At 36.0% G+C, this 22762-nt stretch overlaps 1 protein-coding gene across 2 annotated transcripts; it reads right to left on the minus strand.

The window, feature by feature from the left end:
* Positions 1-830: 830 nt before the first annotated feature.
* flvcr2b (FLVCR choline and putative heme transporter 2b) lies at positions 831-21575 on the minus strand. 2 transcript variants are annotated; one of them, XM_084431853.1, is made up of 11 exons: positions 20712-21575; positions 17248-17389; positions 11955-12095; positions 9432-9499; positions 9112-9215; positions 7841-7951; positions 7583-7688; positions 5375-5486; positions 4285-4340; positions 2839-2949; positions 836-1515 (listed from the first exon to the last, which is right to left on the minus strand). In XM_084431853.1, the coding sequence occupies exons 1-10, from the start codon at positions 21261-21263 to the stop codon at positions 2881-2883; spliced, it is 1461 nt and encodes a 486-aa protein (XP_084287979.1). In that variant the 5' UTR covers positions 21264-21575; the 3' UTR covers positions 836-1515; positions 2839-2880. The 2 variants fall into 2 exon arrangements, with proteins under 2 accessions (XP_084287980.1, XP_084287979.1); XM_084431854.1 differs by lacking the exon at positions 2839-2949 and having other exon boundaries at positions 831-1515; positions 20712-21569.
* Positions 21576-22762: the final 1187 nt, after the last annotated feature.

Here is a 22762-nt window from a genome sequence, read left to right on the forward strand (position 1 = left end):
CAATTTAACATGGTTTGCTTGTGCATTATCGATAGATTTTATAACGTATAATGTCGTCAGTATAGTGTTGGAGACCATGAAGACGGTGTGAATAGACTGTCAGAGTCCACAAATCCACATGATTCCGCTGCAATTATTCCGATTTCAGACCATTTTATTTCCTCACCACATTCCACGGAGGTGATGTTCCAGTGCTGTGATGTTGTTGTTCTTCTGACAGGTGTGCCTCAAATGCTTGTGTATTGGGAACGATGACACTTGCAGACAATCAAACAGCTGAAGGTGCCTTAGAACAGCAGGCCAATTGAGGACTTGATGTTACCAACACACTGGGCTTCAGTCACGAGCACCCAAACAAACACGTGAACACATGAGAGAACACGTACTGCAGTTGGATGAGTAAATACCTCCACACAAACCACAGGGAGCTCAGACTATCAAAGAGACCAGGCTGCGACTGCTGCCTCATTTATCTGAAATGCCCTTTCAAATGCACTTGTCGTCAAATGAGTAAAATATGTTAAGCTGTTTTTACTTTGTTTGGAATGTGTACGGGACGTTACTGCTGGTTCTTTTTTAATTTTGTTACTTAAAATAATTATACAGTTTGATAAATATATGAAATGCTGTTATAAAATTGTGAAATAAGATGTCTTTTTTACATATATATGCTGTCATATAAATGCTGACACTTTTTCTGCAATGTTTACTGCATTAAAATATTTATGAATACGCATTTGAGAGCTCTATTTGTGATTTTATATGTATATATATAAACGTTCTGCAACAAATGTTTTAATTTTTAAAAACAAATAATATAACAGAAAAGTGCTTTAGATGTTAGAGTTGTTTTAATCATTACAATTTGTTCAGATGGACTTTACAGAACTTTAAATACAGGGTCAAAATTCAAAACAACTGTATAAAAATAGTGAAACATTTTTCAATACATATTACTGCACAGATGAAAACCAACACTGAATATTTAGCTGTTCTTCGGTTTCTATCTGGAAACGGATTCATTTCCTATTCCCATTTCCTAGTTCAAATAATACTGAAACATTCCTCGCTCCAATAGGTTTCATTGAAGAATTAGTCCTATATTCCATTAAAAAAAAAAAAGTGCAAGATTTTTTTTTTTTTACATTAATAATTTAAATTGAAAATAGAAATTGATTAACTAATTTAAAATTAGAAAATGTCCTATTGAGATGATTAATCAATTAATGAACACCATATGAAAAAAAAACAAAAAAAAAAAAACACTTAGTCCCTGGATATTATAGACATTCGACACAATCCAAATAAACAAAATTCAATTAATACATCCTGATTCAAATGTCACAAAATAACTTTCAGTCTCAGGCAACATAAATTCAAGGCTGGTTACAACAAACTACAAAACATAAACAGTGTCACAAAAAAAAAAAAAAGTTACATGCTACACGATCCATTTTTATGATCACATTAGAGTTTGGCTTCAAAAGCTTGTGCTGGAGATGTTTCCACGTGGCTCTAAAAACACAAAACACACCATTAGTAATAGATATCAGTGAAACGGCGCCCCCTGACGGCATTAGTGTGTGAGTGGATTAAATAAGGGTTAAATGTTAGTACAGACAAAACAACCAATCTATAGTTAAACACACACACATGAAACATTGTTTAGTATGCTTTTTAAGAGATTTTAATTACGAGAACTCAGGAAATGTCCTCATAATCCACGTTTACGTTGTAATACCAGTGTAATACCCATGTCATTATACAAATTAGTGTTCTCATAAATCATATAAACAAGCACACACTCATTGATCATCCCTCATTGATCCCACTCCCCTCATATACTGATTGACTCTCCTCTCCCTCCTCACACCTGCCTCCATTTTGTTATTTGCAATACTATAATGTTCATTTGCACTGCTGACTGTTATTACAGTAACAACTGTTTACATATGCATCTTGCACTACTACCTTGACTGGAATATGCTCATTTGCACTGCCGACTGTTTATTTACAGTACCGACTGTTATATATACATTGCAATATCGTACCCTAACTGTAATATGCAATTACTTTCCACTGCACTCACTCGGATAGCTTCTGTCCAAACTTTATTTGCACTACTTTAAATCCATTGTTATACTGCTCATTAGCCTAACTTATACATATATCTATTTGTAAAATTCTGTTTATAGTAATATCCATCTGTATATTATGCTCACATTCTGTTTATAGTAACAGCCATCTGTATATATATTCATAGTACATATCCATCTGTAAAATTATGTTTATAGTAACAGCCATCTGTATATTATATTCAGTACATATCTATCTGTAAACATTCTGTTTATAGTAATAGCCATCTGTATATTATTATATTCAGTACATATCTAGCTGTAAATTCTGTTCACAGTAATAGTTATCTGTATATTATATTCATAGGACAATCTATCTGTAAATTTTTGTTTATAATAGTATTCAACTCTATATTTATTCAGTACATATCCATGTTCTGCACTTATGAACCACTGTATATCCTGCACTTGCTGCTATTGCACTTCTGGTTAGACCTAAACTGCATTTCGTTGCCTTGTACCTGTACTTGTGTAATGACAATAAAGTTGAATCTAATCTAATCTAAAACACTCACACACAGACACAAAGCTCATGGGCGAAGCGTTTAGATAGAGAAGACAAAAATGATTAACACTGGACTACTGAGATCCAATTGATTGGAGAATGAGAATCAAAAGCACATCTGAATCACTTTATAAGCGATAATTAAAATGAAGCCATCAAGTGTGAATCAGACGGGCTAATCACATGTGCCGCCCATACCTGAACCACAGTGCGCAATAAAATCAGGCAGTGATTGATTGGTCACATGTGTGTGGATGGAAGGAGAGACGTCCCACTCTGATCCTGAACGTATGACCTGCCCAACGCTGCCTGTACACACACATACACTGATCTATGAACAGATTTGAAGAGGACGGGTAGAAATTGGGGAACAAAATGAGCAGAGAAACAGGTTGAAAAGAGAATGGCATTAGTGGAAAATTGTAAAGGGAAAACAGGATAAGTAGAAAAGAGAGATGAGATGAGTGGAAGTTATGAACCAAAGCAGAAAGAGGATGAAATGAGTGAAAAGAGGAAAGAGAATTTCACTACCACTGAAATGATGTGTGTGATGATGCTGAAAATCCAGCTTTGACATCAAAGAAATAAATTACATAAAAAAAATATATTCAAATAGAAAATGGTTATAGTTTACTGTAATATCATCACACACACATTACAGGGAAACTGGAGTGTGAATGGGATGCGTGGAACAAGGGAACATGAATATAGCGTGTAAAGATGAGCAGGAGTGATAGTGAAGAACAGGATTGAAGTGTGTTTATAGGGCTGGTATTTCCCACGTTTCATCCAATCACAGCGCTGGAATGTCAACACAATAAAAAGTTCAAAGAAACGGCTGGGTTCCTGCTGTGAACCTTTGAAACAAAAGCTAACAATCCAAAACGACCAACTAATAAATACATTTAACAGTTCAAGTTAAAAGTTAAAGTTCAAGTTAAAACACAACAACACAGAAACATGAGGAAGAAACAACAGGAGTCATTTTCTCTAGGATCTGCTAGTGATGCACGATATATCGGCCACCATATCGGTATGGGCAGACATATGTTCATTTTTAATGTTAGCATTATCGGCCCAATAAGAGCATTTGACCGATATATTAAAGCGATAAATAATGGATTATTTCCTTCAGCTGAGACGCTTCAGATGTGCATTGTTCGCCATGATGGTTTTGAATTGCTTGAAATATGACTGGAATCACTTTGAAAAGGAAAATACAGTTAGTAGTTAATGGTTAAGTGCAACATGTGCAGTGCAAGTCTGTCATATAGGCGACATACAATCATAATGAGAACATCATTATAATTGTGTGATTGGGACATGTAAAAATTTGGATTTAGATTTATCAGCCAATATATATCGGTTATCGGCTTTCAAATATAAAGATTTATCGGTTATCGGTATCCGCCAATATTTTCACATTGGTGCATCTTAGGGACATCCAGGGTACATGTTAGTGGCTGTAAGAAGTTTTCTGCCGCATCAATCGGCCAAACAGGAAACACACATTTGCAGGAAACACAAAACACGAGCTTATTCCTGGATGAGGAGGTCATGTTAACCGTAATCTGCTTTCTATCACAAATACATCTCATAAAATCTTAATGTGTAACTGTTTTGCAAGTTTGGTTTGATACTTACAGCTGCCAGTGCTTGCTGGTTCGCCAACTGTCTGCGCAGATCTGACTTAATAAAGGCTGAGATAAAGAACAGAAACACGAGACACACATTACGATGGCGATGACTGACGCATCCTGTGAGCTCTAGTCTATCCAATCGGTATTTGAATTGTGAATATAAATATGTCCAGTTCATATTTAATTCCAAAAATCAACAGAAATACGATTTTTTTTTATGCATTGGAAAATAATTTAATATTTCCTATTTCCTAACTTACAAATGCAATAAATGGCCCTAAAATAGATGTAATTTTAATTAGGCAAAATATAATAATAATTATTATTAGGTTTAATTTCCATGGGTGACACATCCATGATGATGCATCAATGGGTTTGGCTAAGTTTACGTGGAAGATAATTCTGGTTGGACTTTTGAGATACAAGTCATTGTTCAAAGAGAAAGTAAAAACTTTGTACCTCTACGCATCAATGTTATATGAAGGACTATATAATTTCTCCACATGAACTCTTATTGCCTGGAAAATGTGTTGAATATTAACTAGGAAGTCTTTAAATTATCCACAACAACAATCTGGATAACTGCAGTGAACATTATTATTGTAATTATATTAGATTGTACACATATAATTTTATAACATTTAAAACATGTGACAAGTTTCCACCCTTGTCTTGAGAACACAAATCTACCTCAGATTTAATCTAATGGGGCAGGCGAGTCACTGAAGGAGTACAGAGATCCGGTTCTGTGTTTGTACTCTGAAGGATTTTGGCTGTACCTGTCCCAAAACAATGTCGCTTATTCTATATTTACGCAATCCAGCGTTTTTTCTGAGTGTTTAATAGCTCATATATTAACTGAAACATTAGAGGACACTGCAGCTTTCATAATGTCACTCATGCAGCATGAATGTTAATACAATGCTTTCCAAGAAACATTATCATCACCGGGAATCAAAACGTTTGAAAGCAACTACAGTTCACAGGACCAGTCACCAGAGTAAAAAAATACAAAGCAGTTCCTCAATTGTGAACTCTGTACTGGATTAAAGAGGAACAACTAGTCAGATAGACGAGCACTGAGCGATCTGCACCTGTAATGAAGGTTCCTATCAGCAGGAAGGCACATAAGAAGAGATTTCCAGCCAGCGTATTGAACGAGTCCATAATTTTCCCCTGACAGATCGTAAATATGATCCCAAATACCTGCAGTAAGAAACACAATGTTCATTAGGATTGTTGGTAACTCCATATAAACTCTATAAAATAACATAAAACTCCAAAAATAAGACAACTGGAGCCTCTTATAAACGACGAGAATACTTTTTGTGCGCAAACGATCACAAAAATAACGACTTTATTCCACTATTCATTTCCTTCTCTCTGGGCCTCGAGTCTTTTCATGTAGTGTAACTGCGCAGCGCATCTGTGTTGCACGTCACACGTAGGCTCACTATTGGCCGACGCTGGTCATGTGTGTGATGCGTGTGACGTACAACACAGAAGCGCTGCGCAGTTATACTACGTGAACTAACTCGAGGCCCAGAGAGAAGGAAATGAATAGTGGAATAAAGTCGTTATTTTTGTTTTGTTTTTGCGCACAAAAAGTATTCTCGTCGCTTTATAAACTTAAGATTGAGCCACTGGAGTCACTTGGACTATATTAACGATGTCTTTAATGCATTTTTTGGGCCAGCAAGTTATAGTGTCTTAGAAGCCTATGGAGGAGTGATCCAGCTCTCAGATTTAATCAAAAATATCTTAATTAAAAGATGAACGAAGGTCTTACGGGGTTGGAACAACATGAGGGTGAGTAATTACTGACAGAATTTTCATTTTTGGGTGAACTAACCCTTTAAATGCTGTGAACATGTTTATTCTCCAGTGTAATTCTGTTTGTGGATTCAAGACTATTTGAGTGTATTCCTGACTCCTTTGTGTTTGATTCAACCATGCAAACCCTGAGACAGTAACAGCCCCTCAAAATGAGTAAAACTGAATGGTTTGCAAATCTTGTAGTGTGTGCATGTTTGAGATTTGAGTCCTTATATGCGTGATGCAACCAGATTTCATAATCGATTTAAAAACTCCTGTTGTCTGAGCCTGTCTTTAGAAACATAATACAAAGAGGTTTTCACAGTATATTGTTTGTGTATTTCAGCAAAAATAACGGTTTATTTTTTATTTAGTGAAGTATGAGAGACGTCATGTCTCATCATTCACCTTTGAATGGACAGTTCATCCAAAAATTAAAATTCTGTCATTAATTACTCACCCTCATGTAATTCCAAACCCGTAAAACTTTCGTTCATCTTCAGAACACAAATGAAGATCTTTTGAGAGCTTTCTGTCCCTCCATTGATAGCTACGCAACCACCACTTTCAAGAAAGGTAGTAAAGACATCGTTTAAGTAATTCATGTGACTCCAGTAGTTTAACCTCAATTTATGAAGCATCTAAGTGCTTTGTTTGCGAAAAAACTTTTTTTCTAAATATTAATCTCCAACCAGCATTCATGTGCGCACATGTGTGTTGTGTTGACACGACAGCGAACGTTGTTACGTGAAAACGGCTCGGAGATTCATATTTTGCAAATAAAGTGGCAAATTATGTTTTTTTGCGTGAATAAAGTACTCGCATCACTTCAGAAAATTAGAAAAAATTGCATAAAATTGGTTTGAATCGACATGAGGGTGAGTAAAAGATGACAGAATTTACATTTTTGGGGGATCTATCCCTTTAATTTAGATTTTCTTATCCATATGGATATTTATGTGGCTAGCCTTTTTTTCTAAAAAAAATTTTCTATAAATATCACACACATCCCTCCATTGACAGCTACGCAACTACCACTTTCAAGAAAGGTAGTAAAGACATAATTTAAGTAATTCATGTGACTCCAGTAGTTTAACCTCAATTTATGAAGCATCGTTGCTTTGTGCTTTGTTTGCGAGAAAGAAAACTGCGATTTAGAAAATATGAATCTCCAACCAGCATTCATGTGCACGCATGTGTGTTGTGTTGACACGACAGCGAACGTTGTTACGTGAAAACGGCTTGGAGATTAATATTTTGCAAATAAAGTGGCAAATTATGTTTTTTGCGCAAATTAAGTACTTGCATCACTTCAGAAAATTTGATAAAATTGCATAAAATTGGTTTGGAATGACATGAGGGTGAGTAAAAATGACAGAATTTACATTTTTGGGGGATCTATCCCTTTAATTTAGATTTTCTTGTATAATCCATATGGATATTTATTTGGCTAGCCTTTTTTTTTCCTATAAATATCACACACATACCTGTGCGGAGCAGTTCAGAAGTCCTGAAGACGTCCCCTCAGACTCTGGGTAAGTCAATTCGACGGCAAACTCAAAACCGAGGGGAAGATAACCCGTCATGAAGAACCTGCGTCAGTAACACACAAACAAAAAGATTTTGGGCAAAACTTTAGCGTTTTTCCCATTTTTTTTAAAAATGAGAAAATATATGTATTTTTTGTTGTTGCAAATTTCATCTGACCATGCACAGCATGAACGACAGTAAAAATCTTCTCATACCCGAGGGTTCCCGCTGTGATAAAGACCACCCACAGGTGACCCAAATTCAAGGTAAAAGCATAAATCACCATGCCCACCAGGGACATCAGATACACAGCCAGAGTGGTTTGTCTGCGGAGACATCACATAACAGAGACATGGGACAAATCCTTCATCAGGATCCAACATGTCCTAGTATGACTGAAGGAGTGAGATCATATCATTAATAGCAGCTGAAAATACATGTAGATCCAGAAATACCATTTCAGTTGCTTTAGTACAATAGCATCTGCTAGATATCTGGGCATTTCTTCAACTATTAGCACTTTTAAAAATTATATATTTTTTGGATGGTTAAAGTAGTTGGTTTGGTGGAAATTATGGCACAACTGTGGGACAATCGTAATTTGTGTGACAAAATATCATTTTCACATTTATATAATTTATGATTGCTTCACACTTTGTTTAGATCATGGGTTTGCTTTAAAAATGCAAGATTTTTATAATGGATTTTCATATAATATATATTTATTTTTAAGAAATTAATACTTTTATTCAGCAAGAATGCATTCAATTGAATTGACATCCTGAAAAAAATGTATCACGGTTTCCACAAAAATATGAAGCAGCACAACTGTTATCAACAATATTAATAGAAATAGTAAGTGTTTCTTGAGCAGCAAATCAGCATATTAGAATGATTTCTGAAGGATCATGTGACACTGAAGACTGGATTAATGATGCTGAAAATCCAGCTTTGCATCACAGGAATAAATTATATTTGTTCAAATCTATTCAAATAGAAAACAGTTATTTGAAATTGTAATAATATTTCTCGATATCACTGTTTTTACTCTATTTTTGATCAAATAATGAAGCCTTAGTGAGAAGAAGAGACTTGAATGACAGTGTATATAAAAGGCATTTAAAAAAAAACACAAAACGGCCATTAATTGTATTATTAATCTGATATTTCAGTTCAGTAGTGTGAGTGTGGTGGTAAGTGTAAACAAAGCTGAATAAAAGAAACATCACAATGCCCAGGAGGGGAAGACATGCTGCATGGGGTCAAATGCACTGAAGCAAAAGGTCACGAGGCCTAGGTTCATGGATCAAAGAGGCAAACACCTGGAAAAACACACTAAACCAAAGCATATGAACAGACTCACAGGGGGGAAAGGACTCAATAATACACTTATCTTCAAGAAGGAATGAAGACAAATGTTTATCAAGCACTGTCACTGCCTGAAGGACATTTGAAGATTGGTTAGGATTGAAGTCCAGCCTCTTACTTGTATGTCTTAGATCGGTCTAACCAGATTCCACAGATGAGGGAACCCACCATGCCAGCGATCACGATGGTGAGGCCGATCCTGCCGGCGTTCACCTCCTCTCCCTGTTAAAACCAGAGCAAACTTTCTCTGTTTTACCACAATATGTCAGACTAAGATCAGTTCTTCTGGATTAATGAATAAATGGATAAATGGAAACCCACAAACTTCCACCAGTAATGCTAAAGATGAAGTTAAAATTCACTGGAATCAATTCAGTTATGTAAATTGAGTGTAGGTCATGGGCGCTCATGATTGGTTGGACAGGCGGAGGGGCTTACAGGATAGTGTTCAATGATCATTCGGTTGAGAAGCGTACTGACAGCATAGAAACAGCCAACATTCAGCCCTGAGGAAAGACAGATGAAGTCCAAAACATAAAAAAGCATTTTTAAAAAGCCTGCCAAAAAAGACTAAACACAGAACATCTGGTTTCAGACTATAGATGTGATGTTTATCTAGCAAGCAGTAAACGTATTCACATTTCTGAAGCAGCTGTAAAGACATAAAGAGCTCTGCATTCCTGCAGGTTTATTTCTGTCAATGTTCAGCCAGGTCAAATGCAGCTACAGGCTTTTCGTGCCAGTGTTACACAGCTGTTTGTGTGTGTGTGTGTGTGTGTGTGTGTGTGTGTGTGTGTGTGTGTGCAGATGGATCATAAACTCAGTGTGCAGCGTTAATGTAGTATATGATCAACATGAAAGCAAAGCAAAAATGACAATTCATTCTGTTCAGCATTAGCTTTTTACTTTTCAGAAAAAAAACAAAAAACAAAACAGTAATTTTTTATTGACTAGCTGATTTTAATCTTCATGCCATCACAAGCTAGACATAAGCATATCAATCAATCAATCAATTATATAAATAATATATTTATATAATATACCATTCAAGTTTTTTTTGTTTTAGAAAGATCTCAGAGGATGCCTTTATTTGATAAAAAGATCTGTGAAAAACATTAATAATGTTGAATATTATTACAATTTAAAATAACTGTTTTCAATTTTTATATATTTTAATTTATTCCTGTGATCAAAGCTGAATATTCGGCATCATTACTCCAGTCTTCAGTGTCACATGATCCTTCAGAAATCATTCTAATATGATGATTTGCTGCTCAAGAAACATTTCTGATTATTATCAATGTTGAAAACGTTCAAAAGAACAGCATTAATTTGAAATAGAAATCTTTTGTAACATTATGAAAGGTCTTATTGACCTCAAACATTTGAATGGTATTGTATATTTGTATATTTAGTGTATATACATTACCGTTCAAAAGTTTGGGGTCAGTAAGATTTTTAATGTTTTAAAAGAAGTATCTTCTGCTCACCAAGGCTGCATTTATTTGATTACAAATACAAACAAAAACAGTAATATTGTGAAATATTATTCCAATTTAAAACAGCTGTTTTCTACGTGAATATACAGTTAAGTGTAATTTATTCCTGTGATCAAAGCTGAATTTTCAGCATCATTACTCCAGTCTTCAGTGTCACATGATCCTTCAGAAATCATGCTAATATGATGATTTGATGCTCAAGAAACATTTATGATTATTATCAATGTTGAAAACAGTTATTTACATTTTTATTTCATGATGCTTTGATGAATAGAAAGTTCAAAAGAACAGCATTTATCTGAAACCTAAAGCTTTTGTAACATTAAACACTACCCTTCAAAAGTTTGGGGTCAGTAAGAATTTTAATTTTATTTTTGGGGGAAAGAAATAAAATATTTATTCATCAAGGATGAGTTAAACTGATCAAAAGTTACAGTAAAGACATTTATAATGTTAGAAAATATTCTATTTTAAATAAATGCTGTTCTTTTGAACTTTCTATTCATCAAAGAATTTTGAAAAAAATGTGTACACAACTGTTTTCAACATTGATAATAATAATGAATGTTTCTTGAGCATCAAATCATCATATTAGAATGATATCTGAAGGATCATGTGACACTGAAGACTGGAGTAATGATGCTGAAAATTCAGCTTTGATCACAGGAATAAATTACAGTTTAAAATATATTAAAATAGAAAACAGTCATTTTAAATTGTCATAATATTTCACAATATTACTGTTTTTTTTTTTTATTATTGTTTTTTATCAAATAAATGCAGCCTTGGTGAGCAGAAAAGACTTCTTTTAAAAAGATTAAAAAATCTTACTGACCCCAAACTTTTGAACGGTAGTGTATATATTAGTGTATATCACTTATATTTGGGTTTAAATATATAACAAGCCAAATTTACAGCAATTAATTAAAATATGATGTAAATAATATTTTATTTTAGACAGACAGGAAAAATAACATGGCTGAAGCTGCTGTGCAATCCTTGGCTGTCTGGTTTGGGAGCAGCAGGTTTAAGGAACTGGTGCGAAAACAATTTTAACATTCCCACATTTTTAGCACCAGCACCTTGTTTATGATATTATGGATCGAGTCCCTTCAGTGTAAGACTATGGATTTTTATTGTTTTATTTTTTCATTTTATAGTGCACCATGTGACTATGACTGTAATAACAGCACATGCATGATTGAAGGAATCATTTATGTCTGTAGCAGGACAAATTATGTGTGGAAGTTTAATAATTAGTGTTAGGAGCATGTTTGAATAACAAACCCCAAGTATGAGCAACAGTAATAGAGATGCTTACATTAGCAAACAGCACTGACTATAGAACTATTCATGTTAAAGCTGTCAGTAACAAACTATGACTGTGTTTAAATGGCAGCAAGCATAATGAACCCCAGTTTGAGGTCTTGAATGGCTCCGTTGTGCTCAGAGTGATATTCACCATAAGTGATGACGAGGAGGATGAAGGCTTTGTTGCGGAGCAGCCTGAGAATGGAAGCTGTATAGGAGTAGCTCTCCGGAGAGATCTGCCGAGCCGCGGCCTGAGCGTGGGTGGGAGGGATCTCCGGACGTTCCTGAAACACTGACAGGAACATAAAACACAAAATACAAACTCATCCAATCATCAAAACTCTTCATTTACATGTAGTAGATCAGCACTGATCTGAGTCCAGTTTCATTGTGTAACTGGACACTACAGCTCTCAAGCTTATTGTTAAAAATAGTTTTCGGTAATTAAAATTAAAATTTAATTACAATTAAATATTAGATGAAAAACTAACTGAAACAAATAAGTACATGTAAAGTACTAAATAAGTTCCTAGTACTAAAATGACTAAAACTGAAAATTAAATAAAACCTAAATAGAGCTATAAAAAAATAATAAAAACGATGCATAATAAAACTAGGTCAAGGAGCAAACCACAAATTTACGAAATCTTAAACCATAAACTAAAAATTTTAAACTAAAAACTAATTCAAAATATTAATAAATAATATAATAGTACATAAATAATACTAAAATAACACTGCAACTTAGACAACATCATACAGCAAGATATAAGAAGGCTGTAACAAAATATAGGCAGCAAAATAATGCCTTCTTCTAAGATACGCTCTTTGTGGGGAAAATGTAAGACAGAATTACTGTATCTTCAGGCAATCCCAGAATGCATTGGAAAAAATTCATCCAAGATGCCGAGGTTTTGACACAAAGCTAATATGTTTGCTAATTTAAATCGTTTAAAACGAAAAAGAAGTTTGAAAAGAAGTGAATGCTTAAATACTAAAGCATGAAATGATGGTCAGTTGTGTCAGTGTGTTAAAGCAAATGAATTCACCATGTTATAACATCTGGGAATGTTTGTGTTTGAGTAAAAATGTAGCCTGCTGTCCCCAAACCTGCAGGTGACTGAACTCTTGTCATGTTTGCTTTTTTTAAACATGCACTAGACATTAAAAACTCTGCAGCGGGATTTAAGCTGTAGAAATATTACACAGAAACATTAAAATCTGCTAGGCTTGTTATTTACTAAAGAATTAAAGGAGAACTCCGGTCAATTTTAACATTGAGCTATTTTTTTTGTACATTTGGAGTGCTGTCAATACAGAGAACAACGACAAAAATCGGTGTTGCCTACAACGTGTTATCCTCGTTTTAAAATTTGCACCCTGTTGACTTCAATGGGGCAAGTTTTAAACCTGCTTTTAGCCTCTTAACATCCTTGATGTGTCATTACAAGTGCACAGGTCATGTGAGTGATTCCTTCGGAGTGAACGCGGGTGAATCTGACTGCAGTAGATGTGAAAGAAATATATAAAAAATGATTTTTATTCAGCCAGCGCACATACCTGTATTTACATCCTGTTTTCGGTCAAAGTCCACAGTAATCGATTGTCGAGTTCACGCGCATTGGTTTAGTACCTATGATCACGCGCGTGAACTCGACAATCGATTACTGTGGACTTTGACCGAAAACAGGATGTAAATACAGGTATGTGCGCTGGCTGAATAAAAATCATTTTTTATATATTTCTTTCACATCTACTGCAGTCAGATTCACCCGCGTTCACTCCGAAGGAATCACTCACATGACCTGTGCACTTGTAATGACACATCAAGGATGTTAAGAGGCTAAAAGCAGGTTTAAAACTTGCCCCATTGAAGTCAACAGGGTGCAAATTTTAAAACGAGGATAACACGTTGTAGGCAACACCGATTTTTGTCGTTGTTCTCTGTATTGACAGCACTCCAAATGTACAAAAAAAATGAGCTCAATGTTAAAATTGACCGGAGTTCTCCTTTAAATAACAGACCGGCTAAACTGTTTATTTCAAGGGAAATTAAGAAAACAGTTCACCTAAAAATAAAATATGTCATCATAACTCACCATCATGTTGTTGCAGGCTGCATGAGTTTATTTTCTTTCATGGAACACAAAAGGGAATGCTAGCAGAATAACCCCAGGTGTTCATTGATATACAATCAAAATAAGGAAGGGAGCTCCAAAAATTACAAAAAGCACCTTATGATGAATTAAAGGATTTGTTCACTCAAAAATGAAAATGATCTCATAATTCACTCACCCTCAAGCCATCCTAGGTGATTATGACTTTCTTCTTTCAGCCGAACACAATTGGCGTTATATTAAAAACTTTATATGTCCTGGCTCTTCCAAGCTTTATAATGGGAGTGGATAGAGTCTGAGTTTTGGAAGTGCATCCATCCATCATAAAAGTAATCCATACGACTCAAGTGGGTTAATAATCGTATTATCCATATTTATAACTTTATAAACTATGATCACTGGCTTCCGGCAACGGCCATATGCAAGTCGGAAGAGTGACCTCTGACCTCTGCACGATGTATAGCGCAGAGGATAGAGCAAAACAAAACACTGGTCACGAATTAGAAGTCTAAAACTAATTTTTTTAAAAGAGAAATGTCGAGGAGCTTGAGTTTGTTGCCCAGCACTATTAGTTTGAACCGTGAGAGCGGTCTACTCTCACCTACATACGTCATGCGTCGGGTCAGAGGTCACTCTTCTGCCGGAACTAGACTTGCATACGGCCTAGGGGTGTGTAACAATACATCGATATGGATCGATGCATCGATCAAACGTCTAACGATACCATGCATCGACGCCACACGTAAAATATCGATATAAGGTACCTTTATTTTGACACGCTCCACATCCTCACATAACGTCTGTCTACGCATTTCTTCCCCAGTGTGTCTTTGAAACATTATTCTCCTCAGCTGAAACAGATGCCTGACAAGATAGACTGAACCCTAAACACGTTTTGTCACAAAGGCCGGTATTGTCCACTGTCAAGGGATCATGAGTTCATGTTTTACAGCAGAAACAGACAAGCACCCTTGGTGTTTGTGAACACATCCTGATAAGTCCGTTTTAGCAAATCAGCGCACAATATTGAGGTCAGGTGACAAGACTGCTAGGCACTTCGAAAAGACGCACTAGCTGAGAGGGGTTTCGTCAAAGCTGACTAAAAGTGATCGAGGATGGATAATTTCAATGAACTTGATGATATCTAAAAGCTGAAACGGTTTCACAGAACCTTGCTAAAGCGTGGTTAGTTAGAGGTGAGGGAAAAGCTCCCTGTGGTGCGTGTACATTAATCACAACAACAAAGTTTGTCAGGCGTGTATGTCAGCTGAGGAGATTAACGTTACAAAGATTAACTGAATGTTTTATTATATATCATAGCAATTACTTGGTTTTGTTTAACTCTGAAACATGAAATGTGGAGTTATCTACTTTTGCCAAAAAATTACTATTGGAGTTATCTCTGCCTGTGCAATTTTCACAAGTTTAATAAAAGTTTAATAAAAAGTTAATGTTTTATATTTTGGTTGCATTTGTGAGTTACTGGTTGTGTAAACTTGGCACATAATATCTAAAAATCGATATAGCCCTGAATCGAATCGTATCGCAGACTTTTTTTTGAGGTATCGGCAAATATCGTATCACTTGCTGAGAGAATCGATATCATATCGTATCGTGATGAACTGTCCGATTTACACCCCCTAATACGGCCGTTGCCGGAAGCCAGTGATTATAGTTTATAATGTTATAAATAATATGGATTTTGGATTTTGGAAGCCATATGGATTACTTTCATGATGGATGGATACACTTTATTGAAGATTCAAAAATTCGGGCTCTATTCACTCCCATTATAAAGCTTTGAAGAGCCAGGATATTTTTTAATATAACGTCAATAGTGTTCGGCTGAAAGAGGAAAGTCATATACACCTATGATGGCTTGAGTGAGTGAATTATGGGATAATTCATTTTGGGGTGAAATAACCCTTTAACAGACAGACAGAAGTCATAAGGAAAACTTTTATGCTACTTTTGTTTAACTTTTAATAGGCCATAACATTTTCTAAAATACCTCCTTTTGTGATCCATGGAAAAATATGTCATTCATGTTTGGAATGACATGAGGGCGAGTGCGCTTTTGGCATGCAAATATCTTGTGATTTTCTTCTTTTTATTGTCTAGGCAAACATTTTTGCTTGTGAGAACAGAACTGAATGCATGTGAGTGTTGCTCAAAATGTGACAGGAGGCTTTGTGGTCACGTCACGATAAAAATCGGAAGCTCAGCATTTAAAGGACCACACAAAGGCATATAAAGAGTGAGCAAAACAGGTTGAAAAAAAAAAACCTCATTTCCCCTTCTGTCATTTGTGCTAAAGGTCAGATAATCATCAAGCTCCATTAACACTCATACAAGCAGACTTACAATATAACAGACACATTGATCATTTATATATTAGTATGCATAACTATTAACACATTTATGTTTTTGTACATGCAGGAAGAACACAGCAAGACTCAACAGAAGAGAAACAGAAACAGACACACACTAAAGAAAAAGAGGAACAGACACACACTAAAAAACAGTCAAATATAAACACACCAACCTAGTGAGCGATCTAAGACAGCACCCTAATCTTCACGGAAACTCTATATATAGGGAGCAACTCCACGTGCCACACAAATAATTTAATTTAAGCATTTTTCTAAGATAGTTGCACAATAATCAAACAATAACCCATTTTAATTTGATTTATTTATAATCAAAAAATTTCTTGCATTATTTGCTATCTTCGATTTATGTTGCACTGAATTCATCACAATGCATTGTGGGATTGTCTTTTCTGTGAAGGACATGTGCATTATTCTGGCTAAAAGAAGATATAAGGCATCATTATAATTAAAGGGATAGTTCACACAAAATGTTTAATTCTGTCATGATTTACTCACCCCTCAAACCCATGCAAATTTTGTTCATCTTTAGAACACAAATTAAGATATTTTTTAATTCCTGTCCCTACACTGAAAGTCTATTCACCCAAAACTCTGAAGCTTCAAAATGTCCATAAAGAGATCGTAAAAGAAATCCAGAGCAGACTTTAATTTTGAACTGTCAAGAGTTTTGGGTGAAGAGGGACAGAAATATCTCAGAATCATTAAAAAGTTAATAAGATGAACAAAAGGCTAATGGGTTTGGAACGACATGAGAGTAAGAAACTGATGACATAATTACTTTTTTTTTTTTATGAGCTATCCCTTTAATTTCTATATCTTTTGGAACAACCTTCATGTCAAGAACACGTTTTAAAATACTCCCTCGGTAAACAGCTCACTATGTTTTGGAATAGAACAATATTGTGGCAATAGTATAACTAACGTTTGCACTTACCAATGACAACCAACACAAACAGGAACGTGGCCACACCTGCAGTTATGTAGAACATGACTCTGATGTGAGACGCTAATTTGTCCAGGTCGTCCACATTTGGAACCAGTATTGGTGGAACGAGGAAGCCGATCGCAATCCCCAACTGAAAAACAAACATCTGTGAGGTTCAAAATGAAGCAGTATAGGACATACATACTGAACACAAGTACATAAACGTACATAAATTGCTTGATTTCAAACATACTTGTGATTTTAAAATTGCACTCGCTAGCAAGGCCTTGATCCACATGGGACACTAAAGACTAGAAAGTTTAAAAACTAAAGTTTAGGGGCCAGATTTACTAACAACTTACTAAAGGATTTACTAAAGACACGGAGTGAAAAATTAACGCTGAAAAGGCGTGAACAGGGTTATTGTTATATGCATTTGTAGGAGTTTCCCATTCAGACACAAAACTTATGGGAGAGTATTTAAATGAATCATGCAAGATGAATTACTAAGGTTTGACTATAGTCAATTTACTGGTTTTTGCACCATTATTTAAAAAAAAAAAAATCTTAAACCAGACGCTAGTTTGAGCTGCTCTTGGTAGATTGTGTTGGTCATTATAGAAATGATGCGGCTGCGTCTGTGTTCTTTCATTTGCGAGTCGTCAGTAGATCACGCGCTGAGCTTTCCACTCCCATTGGTGCTTTTTTAAAATTGCGTTCTCACGCTAATTTGCCCTGTTTAGTAAATCTGGCCCTAAATGTACTTAATTAGAGCATTGGTCTCATTCATTAAGTGTGCATACGCACATTCTCACGGATTTACCAATAACTTTCGTACTAAAAAGCATTCTTAATTTACAAAATGTAGAAAAAACTGAAACCACAGGTATGCAAAAATCACATTCTCTAGGTGGCCTTATAATTGTGTTAAGATTACATGTTTGACATAGTTATTTAATCTTAAATATATTTCATCACATACAGTTGAAAGAGTAAGATAAGCTTCAGTAAAGCTCAAGCTTCAAGGTTTGTGTTTCAGTGTGTCTTTTAGAGAGCATCATATGTTTGCTGACAGTGATGAAAGACTGTAAAGCAAAGGTTGTGAGGATAGCCCTTATTTGGGTGTTTTAGGCAAATGACCTTTGGACCTTGCATCTTAGAACAAGTTTAAGGACAAATTCAGGGGCGTACACATGATTTGATGTGAAGTTATATTCTGCTTTCTATTGACAGCTGTAGTTTTTCATATTTTTTCTCAGTATGTATACATTAGACCAGTGTTTCCCAACCTTTTTTTTTTCTTTTTTTTTTGCCACAGAACAGCTTTGAATTTGCATTTGTTGTAGAAAAATTGATATTTTACTTTTTTTCATTAACTTTCTTAGACATTGTGTGGTTTTAAGCATTGTTTCTCTTCTGGAATTTATGTATGTTTGTACACCTGACGTAAGCAAGACACACACAGTAAGACAAATGATTAAGAACCTTTAACTCTTTAGGTATGGAAGATAATTAAGCCTAGGGGGGTGAGAGGGGTCTTTCTATTCTAAATCAGCTAGATTTGGCCATGCTGGGCGAGTGGAAAACTACAGAGGAAAGACCTTGAAGAAGGAGTATAAGAAGGGAATTTCATGGGCTGGGTGTCAGGTCTTGCTCACGTCACGGGGTAGCTGCTGTGATTTTGTGACTAAGCCTCATGGAGGAGAATAAATATCTTTTAAAATACAATTTGATTCTTGGTGTCTCTTATGCAGTGATGATGATTGTTTAATGATTGTTTTTGCCACAACACATTGCTTCAAATGGCATATTAAGTAGGGGTGTAACCCCGGCATCCTGGCCAAATTTGCCCCTTGGCCTCTGTCTATCATGGCCTCCTAATCATCCCCATATACTGATTGGCTTCATCGCTCTGTCTCCTCTCCACCAGTAAGCTGGTGTGTGGTGGGCGTTCTGGCGCAATATGGCTGCCGTCGCATCATCCAAGTGGATGCTGCACATTGGTGGTGGTTGAGGAGATTCCCCCCATCTATGTAAAGCGCTTTGAGGTCTCAGAAAAAGCGCTATATAAATGTAACAAATTATTATTATTATTATTATTATTATTAAAACTAGATATTATATTAAAAGTAGTACTCACATTCAATGTGAAACTTGAGTTTAAAGGACAAGTTCGGTATTTTACATTTAAAGCCCTGTTTACAGATCGTTTCTGATGAAATAGAACGGTTAAGATAAAAATTTGGACACATGCTGCTGGCCCGAGAATTTTCGCTTTCTTTCGCTTTCCACCCCACCTCCACAATGGCTGCATAGGTGCACTGGAACAATCCTTCCTAAAACGCATTAAACTTTCGTTTACAAAGACGTGAAACTCACCGAGTGGTCAGGGGTGTTCACTGATGTGCTCACACAAAAATCGCTGCAATAGATGCTTTCCAACAGGTTTTATCGTAGTTTTTGTCCAACTCCATTGACTTGTATTGGATGTGCTGTGAGGTACTGTATTACTCCGCCACCGGAAACTGGACTGGAGTGTCTATTATTCAAGCTCTCAACGGAAGAATGTACGGGTGTGAGGCGTTTGGAAAAATAGGTCCACAGTTTTACAATGAATGGTAAAACACCTGTTGGAAAGCATCTTTTGCAGCGATTTTTGTGTGAGCATATCAGTGAACATCCCTGACCACTCGGTGAGTTTTAGGAAGGATTGTTCCAGTGCACCTATGCAGCCATTGTGGAGGTGGGGGGGAAAGCGAAAAAAACCCCGAAAATTCTCGGGACAGCAGCATGTGTCCAAATTTTAATCTTAACCGTTCTATTTCATCAGAAACGATCTGTAAACAGGGCTTTAAGTGTAAAATACCGAACTTGTCCTTTAAGTCAGGTAGGAACACAATAAGGTCATATAGCTATATGATGTTGATGGTGATTTTTTTTGGGATAATTTCCAAGGCACAGTGGTTGGGAAACACTGCATACATTTAACAGTACTCCTAATGTTGGGTAGACAAAAAAGTTAATGTAAAAACCTCATATATTAAAACATTTGAAATATTTTTCCAAGTACTATTTCATAGTATTTTTACAGTATAAATTGAGTCTTTATATATGAAAATATATAGTTGTCTTTTACATTTTAGGAAGGGGGTCCCTCGCAAAAGGATCATCTGAAGGTCCATGGCATTACAAAGTTTGAAAACCCCTAGCTGATGAAAAATAAAGACTCAACTTAGACTCAAATTAGAAATCTCAACTTGGCCAAACATTGCTCAACCAATGACGAAAGATTGTGGGAAGGACTCTCTGTTTGCTGACCAATAAGCATATGAGGCGTGTTCAGGATGCCTGTGTGGAAACAGTCATTATTTTTGTAGTTACGTTTAATGCCGCTAGTGGCGCAGAAATTCCGCTTTAATTTTCACAGTACAGTACAGATAAATGAGCAATGACATTATTCTTTTGAAACCCACCTGATTTCCGAAGACCCCGATGGAGCATGCAGTGGACACCTCATTCGACCCGAACCACACCGATGCGATGCGCGAGGGCATCCCGAGAATAAACACCTGAGCCACGGAGCACATGAACTGACCCAAAATTGTCACGGGGAAAAGGTCCGGTCTCGCGCTGGCCACCTTGATCCACGTGCCCGCGCAATTCAGAGCCGTGGCCACGAGCGCGATGACCCTCAGACCTTTTTTATCCAAGAGCCACGAGACGGGGAAAATGAGAGGAATGTACGTCAACATGTAAATCATGGACAACCAGTCAATGGCGAAAGAGTCCACGCCGTAGAAGCGCATGAATATATTGTTGATGATTCCGTATTGAATCCATTGATACGAGTTACACAGCGAATATGAGCTGAATAATAACACCATGATCCATCTCTTTCTATATAAATGCGTTTCCGGCGGTGGGTTGTGATGTTCAAGACTCACCTCAGCATCAGTCACGGCTGCTTTTGAGAAATATATATTAGCATTTACCTCTCCTTCCATTGACTTTGATTCATCTCCCATTTTCACTCGATGCAACCGCGTTCAGTACTTTTTTCGAGTTAATATTCATTCATTCAAGTTGAATCACAAATGTCATGTTGAGGATAGTTACGCCTGTCAATCTACTGGAACTCAGTGCGGTTGTATAAGTCATGTCAAACTCTGTTCTGATTTAATACTTACTTGACATGGCATACTAATGATATATCACCTGAGTTTAAATACTATTGGATAAACTTCCCATAATACTTCGATATATGTTCATCCGCTGCTCTCGCACGAGAAACTCTTCCAACATTCGTTGAAAGTTTCGCCACTGATGAAGCTTCTGACGTAGAACAATAACTGACTAGATGAGAAATTACAAACGAAGGGCGCTAGAAAGGGGCGGAGCTTAACTGAAACGCTGTTATGTCGGTCATGTGACAAGTAGAACAACTTACCCTAAATAATTTCTTTCTTTCTTTCTTTCTAGTTGTAAATATAAGACCAAATAAAAAAGAAAGCATTTAAAAACAAAAATAATTCAAGAAATTAATTGTTTTAAACCAACTAAAACAAGTTGGCTTTGGTTTGTTCAAGTCATATTGAAACGAATGTAAATATGATCATAACTGGCACATGAGCACCAGCTTGAAGTTGTAACTGTTGTTCAGAGGGGAACTCGTTACTTTCGTAAAGACTTAACATACTTTTCTTTAATTCTTTCCGAGTTAGGGACATGGAGAATTATTAAGCAATTTTATTAAACACGAATACACAAATGAAGCCAAATCTAAGCGCACATCACAATGGGCATATAAAAAAGTACTTGTTGGAGTTACAGCAAAATGCGCCATTTGTTTAACAAATTAACATCTAACGTCACGTGGTATCTGCTACTTTTCTCAGCGCTGTCAGGGTGAACAAGTCGGTTGTTAGGGCAGAGTAATTTGTTTAATTATTGTACAGAAATGCCTGGTGTGTTTTATTCCAGTTACCAATCCTTTAAATTAATATATTTAAGATTATCATTATAATTTTGCCCCAGTAAGGTAAAAAAACAAAAAAAACTTTGACCTTTGAATGCGACTCAGAGCGATCTTTCTACTTTGTGATCCGTCGAGCGCCTCCTGGAGGAGAACACAGTTAGTCGCATCGAAACAACATTAATCCATAGACAGTATATAATCGCATAGAAAACATTTCAATTAGTTCCTCTATGCCTCCATTTAGGGTTTGTGGCGGATAAAGCGGAGAAGGCGCCCTCTGCTTGGCTGGAGGTAGGCTACTGGTGAAGTTTGTCGGCCTTTTTTCTTTATAAATTATACGTTTTAAACAATTGATGGTAACACTTTATTTATCGATAGTCCACTTTAGACATTCTACTAACTATAAGTAACTTTGCAGCTACATCAACTAACTGTCATTAGAGGATTAGTAGACTGTCTGCTTAATATCTGCTAACTCTTTATTTTGTTTGTCCCCCAACAGATATTTTATTGACTATAAGTAACTTGGCAGCTACAAGTCAACTTGTT

Source organism: Rutilus rutilus (genome assembly GCF_951802725.1).
Source record: "Rutilus rutilus genome assembly, chromosome: 15".
Classification (NCBI taxonomy): Eukaryota; Metazoa; Chordata; class Actinopteri; order Cypriniformes; family Leuciscidae; genus Rutilus; species Rutilus rutilus.